The following is a 17,986-nucleotide window of genomic DNA, read 5'->3' as shown; positions in this document are numbered from 1 at the left end:
ACTGTAACACACCAAAAAATACATTTTTTGCTTATCTGACAAAAATAGGTATAAATTTTATTGATTTACCAAAAAATAGTAATGATCTACTATTTTTGCTCCAAAGTGACTTTTAAAAAAAATATTTTATTTTTAGAGGAGGAGGGAGGGAGAAAGAGAGGGAGAGAGACATCAGTGTGTGGTTGCCTCTTGCACACCCCCAGCCCACAACCCAGTCATGTGCCCTGACCTGGAATCAAACTGGTGACCCTTTAGTTCACAGGCTGGCCCTCAGTCCACTGAGCCACACCAGCCAGCACCAAAGTGACTTTTTTAAAAATTGAGTGCATATGGTTGTAATAAAGGATTTCTGGTACCAAGAATTAACCAATCAGATACAACCTCATTATGCAACGTGACCACTAAGATGAAACTCTGTTATATGACCTATATATTTATGGCTTAAGACAAGGTGTCATACCGGATCGCTATTGTGTTGGCTGTTGTCTTTTTTTTTTTTTTTTAAATATGACAATCTGAGGGAAAGGGCTCAGTGTCCCTGACTAAATAGGTATTACATGTTTTTAAATTTTTTACAGCACACCAGTTGAAAATCGCTGTTTTAAGGCTCTGGTAACATCAAATAATTACATTCAAGTGGCTAAAAATAAGGAGGTCATAGCCTTTTTTTGTCATTACTACTAAGATCTAAGATGAGTTCTGGCACTAATTAGTGATGTGACCTTTATAATTGTTCATAACCTGTTTAAATTTCTATTTTCTGGATATAATACATTTCATGAAAATTACAAGGATTAAATACTGTGTATAAAGCTTAATGCCTGACACATAGTACTTCTGATAGTTAATAATAGCTAATATATAATTATAGCTAATATATAATAGTTAATATAGTACATACTACCTGCCAGGTGGCATTATTAAGCACTTTATATGGATTCTCTCTTTTAATCCTCACAATAATCCTGTGAAGTATGTACTATATTATTCCAATTTCACAAATGAGGAAAGTGGCTCTGTAGCCACTTTTTAACCACTTTGCTGAATTGTCTCTATGCACATAGGGTATTTATGGAATCTTAGATAAGTGATACAGACCAATTTCTGAGGTACTAGAATGTGAAAATGTAGTTTTTGGAAACAGTGAGATTGACAGTTCTATTTGGTATTGGTCCTTTTCAACATCACATGCACCATCAACAGGAAAGTATTTTAAAGATTAGTTTGGTGATGTTAGACAGAATGATTTGGATTGGGGGGATCAGCTAGAAAACTGTTAGAGTATGCACAGACCTGAAATAATGTCCGAAATAGAGTGGTGATAGTAAGAGAGGAAGAGGACCAAGGGTTTTCAGTTTAAAAATTGAAATGTGATACACATACATGGCAAAAAATTCAAACAGTACTCAAGGATATATATTATAGTAAATACAAAATATATGTTATATATTAGGAGTAAAGGATAAGGATAAAGGTAAATTTATTAATATATGTTGCATATATTATGAGTAAATGTCCCTCCCACTCCAGATCCTTGTTCCTCCTCTCTAGAGATAGCTACTGTTAATTGTTTTCTTTTATAATATCTCTATATTCATATTATTTATTCATTTACTCTTTATATACTATTCTTTATGTTATAATTATTTCCTATATTTTGAAAAATCAACACAACATGGAGACTGGGGTGTTTGTAGATTTGACCTTCTTGTCAAGAACTGTCAAGGCTCTGAGATTTTACCCTACTTGCAAGCAAACAAGTTAACCTGCCTCAGTTTTGTGGTTGCTGGCTGAGATCCTTGGGTCAGAGACACAGGACTTACTACTCAGAGCACAGCAGGCAGCATGAGCTTCACGTTCATGTTGGTTCCCCTTCACCTTCAAATCCCATGGGGGTGACATGGAGCAGCCCAGGTGAATGTTGTGCATCACCACTGAGGAGTCCAACCCCAGCTGCAAGAATACCTGCTCAACCTGTGCTTGAGAGGGAGACATTCTCTACAAAAATCCTTGAAAAGATAGTCTGAAACAAAAACTGTTAGTGTTTAGTGCCCCTGGTCAGAAGATGTGCAGAGACCTGAGACCTATGGAAAACTATCAGCATTACTGCTGCTTCCTTTCCCAGTTTAAGTAAAAAAGAAATTTGTATGTTAATTTCAGCAGAGAGGAAGGAGACTGTATTTTTCTCACAAAAAAGGAAACATTTGTGAGAAAAATCAGAAGTCTTATGTGGATATAAATAACAAAAAATAATGTGCATCGTTCTCTCTCTTTTGAGAGGGTAAGAGGGGGAGAGCCTTATCTGAGTGGTAGAAGGAAAAAAATAATGTGCCAATGCAAGAAACTCAGTAATTTGTTCTTTTTGTGCCCATTGAGAATGACTCTTTGTTAGAGTCAACTAAGAAAGCCTGATTGAGGGGGAGGGTTGCTTACAAACAAATGTAATTTATTCTTTTTAAAATGTTATTTATTTTTTTATTGTTATTCTATTTCAGTTGTCCCAATTTTTCCCCCATTGCCCTCCTCCACCCAGCCCACCCCTGCTCCCACAGTCAGTCCCCACACTATTGTCCATGTCCATGGGTCATTCATACATGTTCTTTGACTACTCCCTTTCCCCTTTTTTCACCATTATCCCTCTCCCCCGTCCCCTCTGGCCTCTTGGCAGTCTGTTCCATGTCTCCATATCTCTGGTTCTATTTTGCTTGTTAGTTTATTTTGCTCATTAGATTTATAAGTGAGATTATATGGTATTTGTCTTTCACTGACTGGCTTATTTCACTGCTTGACCTAATAAGTGACTTTGGCAAAGTAGTGGGATATAACGTCATTATTCAGAAATTGATGGCATTTTTGTACACCAACAATGAACTATTAGAAAGAGAAACTAGGAAAAAAATCCCATTTACTATAGCAACAAGAAAAATAAAGTACTTAGGAATAAATTTAACCAAAGAGGTAAAAGACCTGTACTTGGAAAACTATAGAACACTGAATAAAGAAATGGAGGAAGGTACAAATAAATGGAAGCATATACTCTCCATGGATTGGAAGAATTAACCTCTTTAAAATGTCCATACTACCCAAAGCAATCTATAGATTCAATGCAAGTCCTATTAAAATACCAATGGCATATTTCACTGATCTAGAACAAAGTGTGATTTTTAAATTGTTTTAATTCTTAAAAATGCAGTAGTTTAAATCTTCCACTTCTTAAATATTTTATCCACGTCAGCTAGGAAAAGGGGGTAGTGCTTTAACAGGTTATATAGTACTTTAACAGAGACTTCATTATTTGAACCTCAAAACACTCCAATAAGTAAATATCCCAGTTTTACAGGTACAGAAATTGAGGCTTAAAAAATTATGACTTGTGCAAGGTGACATGTTAGCAAGTGGCATAGCGTTAGGCCATATACAAATCTTCAAAAAAAATTACTCTGAAACTCTGTTTTTTTTTTCTCTGTAACAGATGCTTTTTTTGTAATTGTTCTCAAACAATGGTAGTCTGTCTTCAATGGTTTGGACTTTAAAACACTTTTTGCGGGGGTAGAAGTGTCTGTAGGTAAGCTCATATGCATGTACTAAGTTACAGGTCAGCCAGAGTGTGCCTCAATAAATTTTCCAATATGTAACTACATAGGCCTTAAGATCAATTTTCAATACTCTTTTGTTTACTTTAAATAAAAGTATGTGACAGAATAGTAAGGAAAGGATCAAATATTTAAGCTGTTTTAAGATTGGTGGTATTTAATTTGACGCACAGGGAAATTGGAAGGAGATAATAGGATTAACAGTGGAGGTGATAAGTTTTGGTTTTTATCTGATGATTTTTTAAAATATTTTATATTTATTTTTAGAGAGGGGAAGGCAGGCAGAAAGCAAGGGAGAGAAACATCAATGTGTGGTTGCATCTTGTGCACCCCCTACTGGGGACCTGGCCCTTAACCCAGGCCCGTGCCTCTTCTGGGAATTGAACTGTCCACCCTTTGCTTCACAGTCCAGCACTCAATCCACTGAGCCACACCAACCGGGGCAGTACCTGATGAATTTTTTTTAATGTTATTAATTTTCTGTGTCATTATTTTTAGGAAATAGGATTTTTGTTGGAATTCTTAATATTTATTTAAAACCTCCCTATGTTGGGCTTTTTAGTTGCTTGTATTTTGCTATAACAGATGTTAGAGAAAACATTTTTATATATATGATTGTACTCATTTTCTACTATTCTTATTTTTTAAAGATTTTATGTATTATTTTTAGAGAGGGGGGAAGAGAGGAGAAAGAGAGGGAGAGAAATATTGATAGGTTGCCTCTCACACATCCCCAACCCTGCAACCGGGACCTGGCCTGCAACCCAGGCATGTGCCCTGACCAGGAATTCAATGGGCAACCATTCACTTTGTGGAACGATGCCCATCTGAGCCATACCAGTCAGGGCTTTTTTTCTACTATTCTTTAGGATAAATTTCTAAAAGTAAAATTAAGTTAAAAGATAGAAACTTTCTTTGGTCTGTCCATACGTGATGCCAATTTGCTTTCTTAAAAGACTATCAATTTTTACCTAATGTATAAGCATGCCCACCTCTCCATACACACAGCAGAACTGAATGTTATCTTTTTAAAAATCTCTTTGCTAATTTGATAGCTGGAAAATGTTAGCTCATTTAAAGTTGCATGTTTTTAATTACTGGTAAGTTTAACTGTTTGAATTTTGTGACATTTTTGTTCATATTTACTCATTTTTCTCATGGATTTATATGCATTCATGACCTCAAGCTGTTAACTTTTTGTAGTCAAGTGTGTTTAAGATTCTAGTCATCAGTGTAGACTTAATAGATGAAAACAGGTAAGCTCTCAGTGGCAAAGAACTGTAGAGTACAGAACATAGAACAGAACTCAGTCCTGAGAACACCTACTACCCTAAGGGAGTGCATAAAAAGCCAGCAAAGTAAGCAGAAAATACTGCTTGGGTTAGATAAGAAAAGAGAGGATCGGATACTTTCCCTATTCTTAAATTAATCCTTATTTATTTTATTATGAAATCCTTTGTTTTCTCTCAGAATTTAGCTAAGTAACTTACTGTTACTCAGTAAAAATTGTTATTTGATTTAAAATATGTGTGTATGTGTATCTTCTCAGATAAGGTGGTTGTAGGTACTGTCTTGTAAATGTTTCTGTTAATGTTTCAAAGCTGATGTTGTTATTATAATGTTATTTTGGAATTATGGCCTTAATTTTATGTTTATTTTTGTCCAGGTTCTGGACAGGCAAATCAGGGATATGGGCATAACCTTATATTTAGTTCACAGATTAAGCCTGAATCAATTTGGGAGAAATTGAATAAAAGTATAATAATATAAAATTTCTTGATATGTGTTGCATTTTTTAAAGATTGGCATATATTTCTGACATAAAAAATATAATAAATACTGTATATCCACTTGCTGCCTAAGAGAGAAACAAAACCTAAATAGTTGAAGCCCCCTTGTGTACCACTAGTCGACTGAATTTTCTCCTTCCACATTATCCTAACGCTGATGCTTATTACTCCCATATTTTGTTACATCTCCCATTCTGTACCTGGGTCTTGTTTTGTTAATTAAAGCAAGTGCTCTATGTAAACTTATTTCTTTAGCTGAAATATTACTTGGACCTAGGGAACTGTTAAATAAATGATTGTGTTGTGTTACTTCTCTGTTATGTTTGGCTTCTTTGAATCCAACTCTTTGCCAGTTCCGTGCTTGGTTTAATCCAGTGTTCTACCATCTGTTATTAGTGTAACTCAGAAATCAGAGGATTTCTGAACAATAGTTGAATTACTTTTCCAGGGGGGTAGGGAGTGGAGAAGGTAGAAATGATGGAAGGAGCAATACAGCAAAGAGGAATGAAATGCAGTGGAGAGGGAAATCAAATGGATTTCTTCCAAAACAATTGAGTATGGTCAGTCTGCATAGCATCTATCATAAGCAGCTTTCTGAAACTGCTTGTATGGCAGAAGTTTCTGAACTAAGTAAAGAAAAAGGAAGACAAAGTAGACTCATTTGTACAGAGTATGTGACTCATTTTTACAAAATGACAACATGTTTATGAATGTCCACACTAAATGAAAGCTGGCATCCAACTTGACTCAGACAAAAGTGAAAAGGCAGTAAGTTAATGGTATATTAACTCTTACAAATGTATGCCAATGGAGTGTTGTAGAAAGGATACAGAACTCGAGCTCTGGTTTTGATCCTGGTTCTTCCACTTACTCTTATATGTGACCTTAGGAAAGTTAGTAACCTTACCTTTGGATCTCCATTTTTTTATACCTCTACTAAAATAAAATGGGTGCAGTGTAAGGTGGTAGACCATATCTCTTAAGATCTTTTACTTCCGTAAATTGATTCTATTGTTTTTAGTTATGAATCTTAAAGTATTGCCATAAGAAGAAATTTCTTAAGACTTGTGATTTACTAAATCATCTTAAAATTTTAGGGAAGACATACAAGGAATTTGCATAAGACAGCTGTGCAAAATGGAGCTGGAGGAGCCTTATTTGTGGTAAGTTACTAGATTTCTTCACAATGAAAAGACTTGAAAACTTAGATAAATCTGTTGTAATAATCTAAAATATCTTAGATAGCCATGTCTTTGGTATATCCTGGCCATTGTGGGAATTTAAATGTAGCTAATTGTGAATTCACTACTTTTCAAAAGATATGTGGTTCCAGCTGAACCTCTAAAGTTTAAGTTGATACCAGGGCAACTCTGGGAATAAGAATTTAGATTGTTATTTGGTGAAATTGCTGTGAGTGAGCCCTAACCTGATTTCACACTTTGAGTTCTTAAAGCTCAGATGTTGGTTCACAGAAGATTCTGAGGCTGCAACTTGGGGAATCCCAAAATGGCACTAGTTAGAAACTTAGGGATTTTAGTAATAGAGTGAATATATTGGCAGTTGGGCTTTGTATTTTTGGTTTCCAGGGTTTAAATACAGTAAAGGTCAATGATCTCCCCTCCTTAGTTGCATGATTCAGAAAGGATAAGATAATTTATTCCCCTTCTCTGACGAAGGTACAGTTTTCAGGTGTTACTCTAGTATTGTTTAAAGGCAGTTTACTGGACTTACACGATTTAGAGTTAGTGGTATAGTTTTATAAACTGAATTATTTGCAGGGTGAATCTTAATGTTAGTTGGCAGACTATTGACAAGTAAATTCCTGCTTTATATTTTATCATCTTTGTCTAAAAACATTAAGTATGCAGTGTTTGAGATCATTGTCCAAAGTTTTCATTTTTCCTCTTTTATGTCCTTGAAGAGAAACTGAGTGTTAACATATTAAGAGATTCAGTTCTGTGTTCACCTTACATACATAACATTAATCATTATAAATGTTCATCTCATTGTGACTCATAAGATTTCCTGTTGACGTGCCATTTCTTGTGAGTTTTTAAAGGGCTTGATCTTTTATGGAGAAAAAAATAACGCTTCTTACTGTTGACTAGTTTCTGTTGCGGAAAACTAGCTGTTGACTGGTTTCTATTATGTGGAGAAGAGATGGTGCTTTTGCAACTTCCCTAAAGTAGTGAGTCCTTTTGATAATTTGATACCCTCTCTTGGAAAAATGCACCTATGTTCACACTCAAAATTCTGTCTTCATAAGGCTTCCAATAATTAGTAATGTTTTGGTAATTACATTAGAAGATCTTATTCTCTGAGTTGGATAACCTTTTGGTTTTTTGGTCCTAAAGCTACTTCTCTTAAACATTAAATGGTGATTTCTAAAATTTCCTAAAATTTTGAATTCTGCTAATATTACTTTGGCAATCATACTCATCACATGTGTATTTAATAGTTGGTTTAGTCATTAAAAATTTTTTTTAATTTATTTTTATGTTTTACAGTGGTTCCAATTATTTCCCCCTTAGATCCCTCCACCCAGCCTGCTTCCTACTTCCATAGTCAGTCCCCACCCCATTGTCCCTGTCCATGGGTCCTTCATATATGTTCCTTGACTAATCCCTTCACCTTCTTTCAGACAGTCCCCTCTGCCCCCTCCTGTCTTACTAATAGCTGTCAGTCTATTCTGTGGTTCTGTGCCTATGGTTCTATTTTGTTCATTCATTTATTTTGTTCATTAGATTGTTCTTATAAGTGAGATCACATGCTATTTGTCGTTCTCCTACTGCCTTAGACATTCTTTTTGGTGCAGGGATAGATAGATTTGTATCTGTTGAGAATAAAGTGAAGAGATTAAATGATCAGTAACAGTAATGTGCGAAGTTATTTACACTTTTGAGGAATTTTAATCATTTTGGAATATTTTTTTTCTTTTGATTAGCACAGAGATACTCCTGAGAATAACCCAGATACTCCATTTGATTTCACACCAGAAAACTATAAGGTATGATTAAAATAACATTATAATTAATACACAAAATATTTAGTATCTGCAGGTGTATAAAAACAGGTGCTTTTTCTTTGATACAGAGAATAGAAGCAATTGTAAAAAACTATCCAGAAGGGCATAAAGCAGCAGCTGTGCTTCCAGTCCTGGATTTAGCCCAAAGACAGAATGGATGGCTGCCCATCTCTGCTATGAACAAGGTACTGACTTTATTGTTGCCTTCGCTCAAAAAGAGGTGAGATTGTGTACGGTAACTCCCTTGTGTAGAAATGTCTCTGACAGTCATTAATGTCAAAATATAAGAGTTTGAAGACCTTTAATCATTTATATGTCTCCCCAAATAACATTTGTGTTTTTGTTGGTTCCCTTAGTAATGCCGAGAACTAAAAAGGTAGAGTTTTTATTATTTTTTTTCTTATTGTCTATACTATTACAGATGTCCCACTTTTCCCCTTTAATCTTCCCTGACCCAGCCCACGCCCACTTCCATAGTCAATCCCCATACTGTTGTCCACGTCCATGGGTCCTTCATATATGTTCTTTGACTAATCCCTTCACTTCTTTCAATCAGTCCCTACTTTCCCCCTCCTCTCTTACAGCTGTCAGTCTATTCCATGTTTCCATACCTCTGGTTCTGTTTTGCTCATTAGTTTATTTTGTTCATTAGATTCCTCCTCTGAGTGAGATCATATGATATTTTCTTTCACCAACTGACTTAATTCCCTTAGCATAATGGTCTCCAGTTCCATCCATGCTATTGCAAAAGTCAGGAATTCCTCCTTTTCCCTGCTGTATAGTATTCCATTATGTAAATATACCACAGTTCTTGGTCCACTAATCTACTGATGGGCACTTAGGCAATTCCAAATCTTGGCTATTGTAAATTGTGCTACTATAAACTTAGGTGTGCATAAATTCTTTTGAATTGGTGTTTCGGGAGTCTTAGGATATATCCCCAGCAGTGGAATCGCTGGGTCAAAAGCAGTTCCATTTTTAATTTTTTGAGGAAATTGCATACTGTTTTCCACAGTGGTTGCACCAGTCTGCATTCCTACCAACAGTGCACTAACAGTGGAGAAAGGGTTCCCTTTTCTCCACGTCCTCACCAGCCCTTGATTATTAACGATGTCCATTCTGACAGGTTTGAGGTGATACCTTATTGTAGTTTTAATTTGCATCTCTCTGATGGCTAGTGATGTTGAACATCTTTTCATATGTCTATGGGCCATCTGATGTCCTCCTAGGAGAAGTGTCTGTTCAGGTCCTTTGCCTATTTTTTAATTGGATAGTTTCTTCCTGGTGTTGGGTCGTATGAGTTCTTTATATATTTTGGAGATTAAGCCCTAGTCTGATATATTGTTGGCAAATATGTTCTCCCATACAGTCATTCCTTTTCATTTTGGTTATGGTTTCTTTAGCCATGCAGAAGCTTTTTAATTTTGACTTAGTCCCCTTCGTTTATTTTTTCCCTTATTTCCCTTGCCCTAGGAGATATATTGGCAAAAATAATGCATTGTGAGATAATCTGAAATTTTACTGCCCGTGTTTTCCACTAGGATTTTTATGGTATCCTGACTTACATTTAAGTCTGTTATCCATTTTGAGTTTATTCTGGTGTATGGTATAAGTTGGTGGTCTAGTTTCATTTTTTTGCATGTTCTAGTCCAGTCTCTCAGTATGTAAAACATGGTATATGACACTTGATTGTGGCACTTTGGAATCAACGACCTAGAGAAATGCTATGGATGATCAATTTAACTTAGTCTATTCATACATAAAATTAATTATTTTAGTAATATTTTCAGCATTATTCCAATATCAAGTTTATTCATATTCTATTAATATAACTACATTTGTGTGGTATTACAGTGTATACTTTATTTACAAAGTGCTATATAAAACCATGTATTATTTGATTCTTTTGAGAATCATAAAACTAATAAACCAGTGTGGTAAAATGGAAAATATATTTTGACTTTGAGCTAAGAAGTCTTGATTTTTCTCTGGACATACTTCCTCATCTGTAGTGAAGATCTTTCCAAATGTTACATTACAATTTCTGAGTGATAAGAGGTAGGAACTATTTTCAATTCAACATGTTTTCTACTGACTGACTCTTGCAGAGAATGTACTCTACTTCATTCTTCTTTTTCACTTTCTAAATTTTATTTGGTCTATTAGGGTAGACCATTATCATCTGTCTAGGAGAATAGGAATGTCCTTGATTTATCTAATGGAATCTCAGATGCAGATTTTAGATTTAGTTCACTGATCTCTTACTTGCTTTGTACAGTACCTTAATACTAGGGGTTGTGAACCCCTAGTAATTTTTTGACTATGAAAAAGTGTTATAAAGCAGGCTTGGTTGGTACTATACTTAGTAAACATAGACAGGTTTTGTTTTTTTTTTTAATCACATTCTTTGGGGTTATACATTATTTTCCATATAACAAGTGTCAACTTTCTAAATATTATTGTGGTATGTATTTAAATTATAGATACTTTTGGCAAAACCGTATGTTTTTAATAATGACAGGCTTGATGGAAGTCTTGCTGAGAGGCAAGTTTAGCAGAGGGAAATAAAATAAATGAGAAACTAGTATGAGAATATTTAAAATATATTGTCCTGTTCTATTTTGAATTGGATGTTTATGTGTGAAAAGCAGGAAATAGCATATAGGGAATGGAATCAAGATTCTTTCTACTTTACGTTTGAGACTTAATGTTACTGTCTCTCTGACCCCAGAGAAAAGCCCAACCTTATAACAAACACAAAATCCAGAAACTCACACATTAGTTCCTTCACCATTACTATGGTTCACAGCAGCAGCCCCAGGGAAGCTTTTTCAAATTAGACATCAAAGCCTCACTTCCTGTGGTAGGGCTCCAGTATGTATATTTTCAGGCTCCAGCAGGTATATTTTGAGAGAGCTCCCCAGATTTAGAGGTACATACCTGGTTTAGTATCACCAAATAAATCACAGGTGAGCTGTGATTAAATGTTTTGAGAATACTTTTCGTTTAGAATCCCTCATATGAGAAAGTTCAACATATATGCCATCTGAAATGTCATTTTATGAGCTCTTCTTTCATGTCAAAATGAGGATATATACATTATTTTTAAGAATGCCAGATGGCAGCCCTGGTTGGTGTGGCTCAGTGGGTTGAGCACCAGCCTGGGAACCAAACGCTTGCTGGTTCAGTTCCCAGTAGAGGCACTTGCCTGGTTCGCGGGCCAGGCCCCCACTTGGGGGCATGCAAGAGGCAACTGATCACTGTTTCTCTCCCTGTCTTTCTCCCTCCCTGCCCCTCTCTCTAAAAATAAATAAATAAAATCTTTAAAATTAAAAAAAAAAAAATGCCAGACAGCAAATCTTAAGACTTGATAGATTAGTAATATTAGATCACCAAGAAAGTTGTAGCCAGGATTAGTCATGATACACTGTGTATGGACCATCCCTAACAAACAGCTAAAAAATCCTTTGTACCCTAACAGATTTGCTCTGACCAAGAGAGTTGTGCTTAGATAGTGAGTCCCTTGGTCCTAAACACCCCACATCCCCTCACTCCTCACCCCCATACCTCCTGCCCAATATATCAAAACAAGTATTTTCTGTAAATACCTTGATGTGAAAGGTTGGGAAGTACTACTGGTCTGTAAGATCCATAGGAAATAGTAATGTGTGGATTCTACTGGAGAAGCATGTGTGTGTAGATATGTAAACCAATGGTGGCTAGTAGGTAAGCTTTGATTCTCAACTGTTTTTCTATCACCATACCATTTGCATACATTGTACATCACCAGTAACATCAAGGCTTTTTTGAAAAATTGGTGAAAGGTTGAAAAATAATTTTTTAGAGTTTGGCCACCAAATTTTTGCCATTTGGAAATTTTCAATTACAAAATAATGAGTTGAAATGATCAAAGTAGAAATTCTTAATAATGAAAGACTTAAAGATTTGGAGGAAAATGATCATTTTGCAGAGATGAGTACTGGTGTCACCATTAGCCTCTGGGCTCTGTGTAGTTTTAAACGTAAGGTATCTGCAAAAATCAAAGGATTTATACCTGGCACATTCCAAATACAGGTATATTTCTGCTTTTGAAGAACTTTTCTGTTTTTACCATATTTAAGCAATACTGAAATATGCTTTTTACAACATACCTAAAGCTCAATTATTAAACCTTATAATTATGTTATTTAAAAATTTCCTAATATTTTTAGGTTGCAGAAGTTTTACAAGTACCTCCAATGAGAGTCTATGAAGTAGCAACTTTTTATACAATGTATAATCGAAAGCCAGTTGGAAAGTATCACATTCAGGTCTGCACTACTACACCGTGCATGCTTCGAAACTCCGACAGCATACTGGAGGCCATTCAGAAAAAGCTTGGTATGGGATGCATTATATTTATAAACTTTTATGAAAATTAGAATTGTCTTTCTAGAGTTGACCTATTTCTACCTGACTTTTCCAACTTTTGCTATCTTACTGGATCTGTACTTCATGAGTAAACTTTTGTCATCCTTTTTATCTACCTTTATTTCTTCATAAATAAAAGTTTTCAGCCTCAAAGCTGAATTTTCACCTTTTCTTTTGTAATCATTAAGTATGTCGGAAAAGCTTGTAGGAATTTTAAAGTTCTCATTGTTTAGAAAATTAAGTTTCATTATGATAGCATGTGTTATGTAAAAAAGTGACTATATTGTCCTGTTCTTTCACAGTAGCCTTGGAACAAATAAAATGTGAGAATAGTAAGAATACTTCAGGAAGGGAAGTTTGAAATGGGATTTTATTTTTTTCCACATAAAATTTCCATTGCTGCATTTATTACTATTCATATCAAATAAAGTAAAAAAGTGTTCTTTAACAAATATTTCTGTTACTAAATATAATGTAAAGTACTTGCACATTGTAAATATAATTGGGCAGTATTGAAGTATATAAAACAGAAAGCTGAAGTCTATTCATAATCCCAGCCCCCACTTTCAAGATACAAATTCTGATAAAAGTTGAGTGTGTTAATTTTAGATTTTACATTGTTTAAGTTTTTCATTGTTAAATATATAAATGTAATGTGTCTGAATTTGCTTTTGCACTTTAACTACAGCATAATATGTATGTCTCATTTTTCTGTTATAACAAGTTATTCTGTTATATGTATATTCATCTTTGAATACTTATCCTATTATATAATGAGATTCTTTATAGGAAGTAGAATTGCTGTGTCAGATTTTACTTTATGTTGCCAAAATGCCTTCCCTTAAGATATCAGAGTAATTGTTCTCTTCACATTCTTAATGATGTTTGACATTAGCAGTGTCCTGAGCCTTTGCCAATCCGATAGTATAAATGATTTTAGTACATTGTTAATTATCACAGTCAAAATGAAAATTGTGCAGTCTGATGCACAACATACCCTGGAGAGTAGTCCCCTGAAATTTGATTGTTTTTAAAGGAATAAATTCACTTAAGAAATCCTTCAATGTTCTAGTAAAATTATACAGAGTTGTTTTCTTTAAGAAATTTAGTGCTCATAAATACTTTTTGTATACCTCCATAATATGTTGTTGGTTTTCTTTTTTCTTTTTAAAATCATATTGCTATGAAAATATAATCTGGTTCTTATACTGATTATTTATACTTTTAGGAATAAAGGTTGGGGAGACTACACCTGACAAACTTTTCACTGTTATAGAGGTGGAATGTTTGGGGGCCTGTGTAAATGCACCAATGGTTCAAATAAATGACAACTACTATGTGAGTATTTCACTAAATATAAATTAAAGTTGTATGATGTCATATTTAAAATATTTGTTTTCCCATCCTGTAAATGGTTTATGAATTACTCATTTAGAAGAAACTGTTGACATAAATACCCAGAAGGTTTTTTCTTTGTTTTTTTTGGTTGGTTTGTTTCTTGGTATTCTATTCTTTGATTTTCAAAAATCAAAGAATATAAAACCTATCATAAAGATATGCGAATTTTAAAGATTTTAGTTCTCTTTTTTTATAGAGAGAGGAAGGGAGGGAGAAAGAGAGGGAGAGCTACATTGACGTGTGAGAGAAACATCAATTGATTGGTTGCCTCTCACAACCACCACTGGCAACCTGGCCTGCAACCCAGGCATGTGCCCTGACTGGGAATCAAACCTGTGACCTTTCGGTTCGTAGGCTGTCGTTCAAACCAATGAGTCACACCAGCCTGGGGAAAATATGCCAATTTTAGCTTCTACAGAATTGTCCACCAGGTGGCTTTGAAAAATTTATTTTAAAAAATGTTTGCATTTAACCCTAGAAGATGATATATTTGTAAAACTTCTAAATTGTGAAAAATTCAGTCATTTACATATATTGGATTGGCCAAAAAGTCTGTACAGTTTTTTCTGTAAAATAAGGCACAGTCTTCATTTTCACCAATAACTTTATTCATTTGTATATTGGCTATCTCCCACGTGTGTAGTGTTGATTGTTCTCAATTAATGTCTCGACTTAATAGCTATCAACTTCAGCTGATTTACCCAACTGTGGAGCATTGTCCAGTGAGAAGTCTCCAGCATGAAACTCCACAAACCACTTTTGACATATTCAATCAGTCACAGCACCTTCTCCATATGCTGCACAAATCCTTTTTTGCATTTTAGTTTCATTTTTACCTTTCTTGAAATAATAAAGCATAATATGCTGAAAATGTTGCATATTTTCTTTAGTTTTCAACATTAAAATGGCTACATGATAATTTACCGATTTTTTTCTTTAAGTGCATGCCAATATGACAGCTGTCACAATACAACCTAACAAAATTGTTTTGAATGAAGTTCAAGACAACTAAGCACTAACTAGAGCCATCTTACAGGAAAAACAATCTTTTTGGCCAATCCAATAAATACAGAAAATAACCCCTAAGACTTAACAGATAATAACATTTTCCATACTTCAGTAAGTTATTTTTATACTTATTATTATTTGTAGAGATAAGCTATAGATGCAAGTAAACTGTTCTCATTTCCACCCAAACTCCAATTCTTTCCATTCATTCTAAGAGGTTCATTCCACTGTTTGTCCCACTATCATTTATTTAGTGTATATTCTTCCTTTAAATATTTTTCAACTTTTTAAATATATGTACCCAGCCATAATAATATGTAATTCTATATTAGTTTTTCTAACAATTTTACAGAGATGGTATCATACCTCTTTTTTAGTAGTGTTTTAGCCAGGTATCACAAGTTTCTTTTTATTTTATTTACTTTATTTTTTTTTAAATTTTCACCCGAAAACCTGTTTAATGATTTGAGAGAGAAAGAAAGAAACATCAGTTGGGTACCTTCAACCTAGGTATATGCCCCAACAGGGAATCTAACCCACAACCTTTTGGTTTTTGGGATGATGCTCCAACCAACTGAGCTACCTGTCCAGGGCCATTTTTCACAAGTGTTGGTAAAAATATTTTCATCATTTAGTTCTAAATATTTTTAAATTTGCATTTTGACCTTAGACATAATACCCAAGTGTGTAGAGTCTATTTATCTCTTTTTTTAATTGCCTGCTATTCTAATGATATCATGGTTTTTATTCATATCTTGTTAGCTCATACTTCTTAAAAATTTGTTTATGGAAATTCTTTGAGGCTAGTATTAAAGGTGGATTCTTCAGAAAGAGATTTGCTTTGCTCTAGAGCTCCTGGAAATGCTACTGACCCAAAAGAGAGTCCCTCATGCCTTCCCCTTAGCCCCCAATGTGTCGTAAGGTTCTAGGCTAGTAGTTTTTTGAGGGACGGTTTAATTTCTAGTTACCAGGTTTTTGGGGTCTTAACTTCATGTGGTTTGCATGTCTCTTGTGACCTGGGGCTTTGTCCTTTGCCCCTCTAGACCAGCAATTTTCAACCTTTTTCATCTCATGGCACACAAACTAATCACTAAAAATTTCATGGCACAACAAAAATTATACTTGTCGATCTGACAAAAAAATTTTAAAAGGTATATATATTTTTAAATCCTCATCCCAGGATATGTTATTTATTTATTTGAGAGAGAAAGAGAGAGAAACATCGATCAGTTGTCTCCCATATACACCCCAAATGGGGATCAAAATCCTCAATCTAGGGCTGTGCCCTGACTAGAAATAGAACCTACAACCATTTGGTGTACAGGGTGACGCTTCAACTGAGCACCCAGCCAGGGAGTTATAATCTTGATTCATTCGCATTGGACAGCTGTTGTATTGGCTGTTGGCATTTTTTTATTTGAAAACTGAAGGGAAAAGAGGTCAGTGTCCCTGACTAAATAGGCAGTTATTGCATGTTTTAAAAATTCTTGTAGCACACCAGTTGAAAATCACTGCTCTAGACTATGAAACCCTAAAGCCACGTTTCCTTGGTGTTCCACTTCTCTACTTGGGTTTTTTTGAGTTTTTGGTTTCTGGGTATTTCTTTTTTGCCAGTGTATTGATGAAATTTAAAAGCATTTCTAGTTGTTACAACATGAAGTTGAATCAGGATAGCTATGTTGCCATAATGCCTGAAATGGGTATCTATAACTTTTTTGTTTGTTTGTTTTTAATATATTTATTGATTATGCTATTACAGTTGTTCCATTTCCCCCCCTTCACTCCACTCCATCCTTCCCACCTCCTCCCTCCCACATTCCCCCCCTATAGTTCATGTCCATGGGTCATACATATAAGTTCTTTGGCTTCTACATTTCCTATACTATTCTTACCCTCCTCCTGTCTATTTTCTACCTACCATTTATGCTACTTATTCTCTGTATCTTTCCCCTCCCACTCCCCTGTTGATAACCCTCCATGTGATCTCCATTTCTGTGGTTCTGTTCCTGTTCTAGTTGTTTGCTTAGTTTGCTTTTGTTTTTGTTTTAGGTGTGGTTGTTAATAACTGAATTTGCTGTCATTTTTACTGTTCCTATTTTTTATCTTCTTTTTCTTAGATAAATCCCTTCAACATTTCATATAATAAGGGCTTGGTGATGATGAACTCCTTGAACTTGATTGACCTTATCTGGGAAGCACTTTTTCTGCCCTTCCATTCTAAATGAAAGCTTTGCTGGATAGAGCAATCTTGGATGTAGGTCCTTGCTTTTCATGACTTGGAATACTTCTTTCCAGCCCCTTCTTGCCTGTAAGGTCTCTTTTGAGAAGTCAGCTAACAGTCTTATGGGAACTCCTTTGTAGGTAACTGTGTCCTTTTCTCTTGCTGCTTCTAAGATTCTCTCCTTCTGTTTCATCTTGGCTAATGGAATTATGACGTGCCTTGGTGTGTTCCTCCTTAGGTCCAGCTTCTTTGGGACTCTGAGCTTCCTGAATTTCCTGGAAGTCTATTTCCTTTGCCAGATTAGGGAACTTCTCCATTATTTGTTCAAATAAGTTTTCAATTTTTTGTTCTTCCTCTTCTCCTTCTGGCACCCCTATAATTCGGATGTTGGAACGTTTCAAGATGTCCCGGAGGTTCCTAAGCCTCTCCTCATTTTTCTGAATTCTTGTTTCTTCATTCTTTTCTGGTTGGATGTTTCTTTCTTCCTTCTGGTCCACACCGTTGATTTGAGTCCCAGTTTCCTTCCCATCACTATTGGTTC

The 17,986-nt window shown here is 35.0% G+C and overlaps 1 protein-coding gene across 1 annotated transcript in view; it reads left to right on the top strand.

Moving 5' to 3' along the window:
• NDUFV2 (NADH:ubiquinone oxidoreductase core subunit V2) overlaps positions 1–17,986 on the top strand; it is a 44,804-nt gene that overhangs the window by 9,342 nt on the left and 17,476 nt on the right. Inside the window, exons 2-6 of the mRNA XM_024580249.3 lie at positions 6,481–6,546; positions 8,328–8,390; positions 8,477–8,593; positions 12,620–12,788; positions 14,047–14,156. Coding sequence (XP_024436017.2) covers positions 6,481–6,546; positions 8,328–8,390; positions 8,477–8,593; positions 12,620–12,788; positions 14,047–14,156 — 525 coding nt within the window. The remainder of the gene's footprint in view (positions 1–6,480; positions 6,547–8,327; positions 8,391–8,476; positions 8,594–12,619; positions 12,789–14,046; positions 14,157–17,986) is intronic.

This window comes from Desmodus rotundus, chromosome 10, assembly GCF_022682495.2.
Source record: "Desmodus rotundus isolate HL8 chromosome 10, HLdesRot8A.1, whole genome shotgun sequence".
NCBI classification, from domain to species: Eukaryota; Metazoa; Chordata; class Mammalia; order Chiroptera; family Phyllostomidae; genus Desmodus; species Desmodus rotundus.
The sequence above is the reverse complement of the archived record's forward strand: the minus strand, read 5'-3'. Positions and strand labels throughout refer to the sequence as shown.